Below are 6,024 nucleotides of genomic sequence, written 5' to 3' on the forward strand. Positions count from 1 at the left end.
GATATAGTATATATATATATTTATAGATTTTTCACAGGGCACTTTTATTATTGTAATGATTTATATATATATATATATATATATGCAGGTGTTAGCTAGGCCTCCCTCTCTCAACTGCAACTCGCTCAAAATGCTGCTGCTCGTCTCCTTACTGAAATTTGTCAGCAACACCACATCTCCCCTGTTCTTGACTCTCTTCAATGCCTCCCAGTTAATTTTAGGATCAATTTTAAGACTCTGTCTTTTTTTCTTGTTTTTTAAAAACCCTTCATGGCCCAGCTCCAGCCTATATCGCTGATCTATTGAAGCTGTATGCTCCTTCAAGGTCATTGAGGTCTGTTGACCAGTTTCTCTTTGTTATCCCTAAAACATGGCACAAGAACAGGGGGGATTGGGCTTTCTCAGTTGCAGCCCCGAGACAATGGTATGAATTCAGAATCAGAATAAGATTTGAATCAGAATTGCCTCTTCATGTCAGGCCCCTTTGGTCTACCTGGTTGTTTTTAAATGTGCTATTAAAAATAATGTTGGATTGGATTGGATTGGACTGGATGTTTTGTCATACATATAACAGGTAGTGTTTTGTGCAAGAAACATATCACCCATTTTTCTTTTTAAATCAGCAAAATGAGACATTTCGTCTGGACAACTGCACCATGGCCAGATGCATTGAGAACAACAGGATTGATATAATTCCTCTTGAATGTCCACCCATGGCGAACATCACTTGTGCCAATAAAAATAAACCAGTTCTTGTGTACGATGAGTACCACTGCTGCCAACATTACGCTTGTGACTGTAAGTTTTTCTGTATTTAAAAGAATGCTTCAAAAAGTATGATCACTATAGAACTTACAGCTTTTTGTTTGTGTACAGGTGTATGTACAGGCTGGGGAGATCCTCATTACATCACATTTGATGGACTTTACTACACTTATCAAGGAAACTGTACTTATGTCTTGATGGAAGAGATTTCACCAAAATATAACTTGAAGATTTATATTGACAATGTCTTTTGTGCTCTCACTGACAATGTTTCTTGTCCTCGATCTATAATTGTATTTTATGGATCACATTTTTTCAAACTGAAGAATCATAACGTCATTGGAGCACCAGAGTTGGAGGTAAAACAAGACTGTGTGAAATCCTCATCATCATCAAATATATTTTTTTAAATGCACGCCATAAACTAGAGTAGATTATTACTGTCAATGTATAGGCCACATTTCCATGGAATAATTGTAATATAAACAAGTTGTTTTAAAGTATTATATTGATATATTGTATATTTATATTTTCCCTGTAGGTGCTCAAAGATGAAGCACCTCTGAAACTACCTTATTCACAACAAGGTGTTACAATTTTGAATTCTGGCATTAACCTGGTGTTGGAGATCCCTGACATAAAAGTGGTAATTCGTTTTGGAATAACTGGCTTTAGTGTTGCCCTTCCCTTTCAATTTTTTGGCAGAAACACACAGGGACATTGTGGTAAGAACATTTCTCTCTCTCCAGTTGCCATATTAAATAATTTTCTTGAGTTTACACTCCAATATTAACTGTGTTGTGATTCTACTGTCAGGAACATGCAATAACAACCAGACTGATGACTGCATGTTGCCTGGAGGCAGGTTTGTGAAAAGCTGTGCAGAGATGGCCAACTATTGGGTTGCAATAAACATTTCCCAACCCAACTGCCCATCTGTACCGCCGTCTCCGTCATCCAGTCCATGCCAGAGAAAGCCAGACTCCATGTGTGAGCTGCTGAAGAGCAGGTACATGTTCTCTAATCGATTGTTGTAGTGCACATTCATCCCCGTAACTTTAATGTAAGCAATTAAAATACATTAATGGACCATTTTAATTTTTTCACAGTGTCTTTGCAGAGTGCCATCGCTTTGTCTCTCCTGACAATTTCTACCAAGGCTGTGTTTTTGATAGCTGCCATGTTTCCAACCCAAATGTGGAATGCTCAAGTTTGCAGACTTATGCTGCTGCCTGTGCTCAGGCTGGGGTTTGCCTTCAGTGGAGGAATCACACCACACTGTGTGGTAAGCAACCACTCATTATTTTAAGTTAAATTCTTTTCTTTTTAGTACACATTGCAAAGGTTACTTTACACTTTGTCACATACAGTTTGTAAGTGGTATGCAAATAAATTCAACAATTATATTGAGATATTTTCTTTACAAACAGCCAGTGACTGCCCATCAAACAAAGTTTACAAGCCATGTGGTCCTGCAGAACAGCGAACCTGTGAAGACTGGTAAGTTTTAATGAAAAGGAAGCCTATTAAGTCTTTTTGTGTTCATATCAAACATACATATCATACTCGATAATAGGATAGTAATTATTAAAGAAAACAGTGTATTAGTTAAGTTAGCACCATATTTTAACAGTTTCTGTGTTCCATATGTGTCCCAATTTAAAAATCAAATCTATTCAGTCAGTGCTAATAGGACCTGGCCTTTATCTGTCAGTTTAAAAACCTTCAGAACAGTCTCAGAATTACCCTTAAAACACATTAATCACACAACTTCAACTCTGAAACAGCTCTTCTAAAGTTTACTAAGGACATAATAATATGTCTTGGTGCTGCTTGACATTAGTGCTGCTTTAAACACCATTGATCATCCTATGCTAGTGAACGAGCTAAAATAGTGGTATTTAGAGTATTTCCATAATAGAACTGGATTGGTTCTCTTCCTATCCGTCAAACAGAATTATCTTTCAATTAATTTTTTTCCTTCTCCTACTGTAGAGATGACATGCTGTATACGTCAAAGATCAGTTCTGAGACCAGTTTTGTTCTCACTATGTATGCAGCAGGTCATATTGTGCAGACACCAATTTAATTCTGTCGAAAACTAGGTTGGAACCCAGAAGCAGACTGGAAACAGAGCAGGTGAGGTTAAGATAATTTATAACAAATGCAGTCTCAGAAAACGAGTGGAGGCAGGCCAGAGAGTGTAGCTGGTAACTACGGCTTGAATCCAGTGAAGGCAATGTAGAGTGAGCAGGCTGGAAGGTCCATGTAAATGGTTGTTGTCCAGAGGTGATGCAAGTTAGCAAGGCAGGCAGGCAGGCAGCAAAGGTTTTAGCCAAAAACACAATTCAAGTTCAGAGCTTGAGCTATATACTTACTTATTTTCATAGTAGAGGTCTGTAATGATTTATATGTAACTATGTTTTTTGTGTGTGTGTGTGTGTGTGTGTGTGTGTGTGTGTGTGTGTGTGATTATCTTTTATGCTGTCCCGTGCAATTGATGTTGGCATGTTATTATCATTAAATAACAGTTTTTGGTATCTGAAAGGAAAAACATTAATGTATTTCTTGATGACTAAATATTACAGTCCTGACAAACTCACCAAGAAGTTCACTACTGAGGGCTGCTTTTGTCCTGATGGAATGACACTCTTCAGCAAATACTCTGACAAATGTGTTGAAAATTGTGGTAAGTGGGGTGTGTTTAACTTCAGATTAATCTATAGAGTATAGAATAAATGAGTAAAGAAGCCTGGTTAATAGAACTAGTGGTTACATCCTTGGTTCCTCTTGTATGCACGTCAAAGTGTCATTGAGCAAGACATTCAACTCAAAATTGCTTGTGGTGTATGTGTATGGGGGGAAAGTAAGTCACTTTAAACAAAGTGTCAGACAAATGACTGCTACTACAAACTACTACTCCCCGTCTATCTATCTTATTGATGTAAGATAATGCAGCAGCCATTACTATGGTGGGATCTAATTTTTAAACCCACACAATAGTGCTGTTGTTAACTGTTCTGCTTTTTGTACATCTTCTGTAAAATATGCTACATATTGAAATACAATCTAGACCTCTAAAAAACCTTTTCAATGCAATTTAACATTTGTCTATGTTTGTACTGGCCTGTACTATTGTCAGCAGCTCCAACAAATAATCTACTCCATGAAGTTATTTTCAGTATTTTCATCAAACCAAACTCTCTGCACACTTTCCGGCCACAAACAAGATAATTTCACTATAATTTCATGTCTTTTTAGATTTTAATTGTTTATTCCATCTGATTACAATATAAAAGATCATTGCAAATTTGATTTAATAACCTTTAAAACCCAAAAATTCTGAAAAACAAAGTCAGCACTTAAACATCCATTCTGTGGGTTTGTCCAGAGTTGTGTGGTGTTTGAATTGTTTTTTCTCTCAGAGAAGGTGAGCCTCCATCATAACCAATTTTGGTTTTGTGAATAACAAATACCCACTTACACAGACTACTTTCATCAGTCTGATGGCGTGACAACCAACTGTTATCAGTCAGTGAAAATCTTCACTTTGACGAGGCCACTGAAGTTATGGTGGCTTTTGTAGAGAGTGCACTCAGCCAGCAGATTGGTCAACATAATGTCAGTCATAAAGCCCTAAATTGCTAATAACTGTGTTCCAACAGGATGTCTTGATCCTGAGGGCATTCCTCGTAAGGTCAGCCAAGTCTTCTTCTCATGTTCAGTTAAAATCCTAACCATTGTTGTATTACTTGCAAGAGACACTGATGTCACTACTCTGTTTTTTATTCAGTTGAATGAGATGTTTGGGTACAAATGCCTAAACTGCATCTGTGAGGAGTCCACCAAGACTGTGTCTTGCAAGCCTAAGGTGTGCCCACCACCACCTCTAATAAACTGCACTGGTCCAGGGTTCGTTATTGTCCAACAACCGGATCCCATAGACCCCTGCTGTTCTACCTATGTTTGCCGTAAGACACATTACCTCAATGCACATTTGAGGGTTAAAATTTTCAAATTACTACTGATGGTGATTCTTGAAGATTACTCTGAATAATTACTGTTAATCATCTCCACAGAATGTCACAGCAACACTTGCCCAGTCACCAGCATGAACTGTCAGGTTGGATTTACTTCAGTTGTCAGTGTTCCTGAAGGGAAATGCTGTCCAGAACATACATTTGGTGAGCTCATTTATTCACAGTTTGAAGTTGTATAAAACCTATTGACGGCGGAGACACTTGTTAGATCCCGAGTCACCCCTGTTCAGGAGGTACTGGACCAGCTCTCCGTCTTAAAGGGTCCGATCCTCTAGGCCTATGGGTATTACCCTAGTAGGTATGACTGAGGACTGTTTAAGCTGGTGTCGAAGAGATTCGCCTGGCTTCTAACTGTCTTCTTCCGAACGCCTACCCTGCTTACTCTGAGATAGCACTTGACTGAATAGCCCTAGAGCCAGATACCACCCCAGCCACGCCCGTTAACGACAGCTCTCTTCTCATTGATCAGTGCACTTGGTATGGTTGCCAGGTTGGTATTTAGTGGCCAGGAAAATAGGATAAGTTAATTTCAGTGGCTAGAGCAACCTATAAGAACCTCAAAGATGTTAAACACACTTTACCTAATTGATTACTACCTTAGTGAGGAAATAACTTCAATGTCGACTATCGTTCTTTAAATGCAGTGATTATATATTTTATTGCATAAAGTTAGCAAGGGCAAGCATACAACTGAAATTGGTTAAAATTGAGTAAAAATAATAAAACTGTTAAAATTCAAAACCTGATACAAAGAGCTGAGCTTGAGTGTTTTTGGTTATCTTCTTTTTGGAGAGAAAGGGAGGTGAAGGAGTTGTCCTGGCCAAGGAGTTCTTTCTCTCTTCTGCTGGGCTGATGACTCTGGTGGAAACCTGAGGCTTTGTCCAAAGCCCTCAAATTGTCTTCAAAAATCTTCAGTCTTCGTCGCAGTTGAAAAGGAGAAAATCTTCTGAGTCCAATGATTCTTCAGTTGTCTTGGCTGTTATGGTTATCCTCCGTGGCATGATCTGTTGAAACTTTGCTGAAGAAATCTCTGAAGCGTTCCCTAGTTGATTGCTGTTCAAATCCCCATCTCTTGTCTTGGGCTCTTGGTCTGGTGCGGTGATGGTCTTGCTCCGAGTCCGATGCCTCTTGAGATCCGCCGAGGAATAACCCCGATCTCTTTCTGGCTTCTCTTTATATATCCTATTCCGTGGCTGATTTCTTTGTCATATCAGCCACC

General features: G+C 38.7%; 1 protein-coding gene and 1 long non-coding RNA gene across 2 annotated transcripts in view; one reads left to right on the forward strand and one right to left on the reverse strand.

Annotated features, from left to right (window-relative positions):
* Positions 1–629: 629 nt before the first annotated feature.
* LOC123966282 (intestinal mucin-like protein) overlaps positions 630–6,024 on the forward strand; it is a 7,892-nt gene continuing 2,497 nt past the window's right edge. Inside the window, exons 1-10 of the mRNA XM_046042467.1 lie at positions 630–798; positions 877–1,124; positions 1,307–1,490; positions 1,582–1,774; positions 1,875–2,050; positions 2,196–2,265; positions 3,354–3,454; positions 4,431–4,462; positions 4,559–4,736; positions 4,845–4,949. Of these exons, the coding sequence (XP_045898423.1) occupies positions 657–798; positions 877–1,124; positions 1,307–1,490; positions 1,582–1,774; positions 1,875–2,050; positions 2,196–2,265; positions 3,354–3,454; positions 4,431–4,462; positions 4,559–4,736; positions 4,845–4,949 (1,429 nt within the window). The 5' untranslated portion in view covers positions 630–656. The remainder of the gene's footprint in view (positions 799–876; positions 1,125–1,306; positions 1,491–1,581; positions 1,775–1,874; positions 2,051–2,195; positions 2,266–3,353; positions 3,455–4,430; positions 4,463–4,558; positions 4,737–4,844; positions 4,950–6,024) is intronic.
* LOC123966283 lies at positions 2,049–5,941 on the reverse strand. Its single transcript, XR_006823937.1, has 2 exons — positions 5,548–5,941; positions 2,049–2,253 (listed from the first exon to the last, which is right to left on the reverse strand). It is a non-coding gene; the product is annotated as an uncharacterized LOC123966283 (long non-coding RNA).

This window comes from Micropterus dolomieu, unplaced genomic scaffold (genome assembly GCF_021292245.1).
Source record: "Micropterus dolomieu isolate WLL.071019.BEF.003 ecotype Adirondacks unplaced genomic scaffold, ASM2129224v1 contig_13066, whole genome shotgun sequence".
In the NCBI taxonomy this organism is placed as follows: domain Eukaryota; kingdom Metazoa; phylum Chordata; class Actinopteri; order Centrarchiformes; family Centrarchidae; genus Micropterus; species Micropterus dolomieu.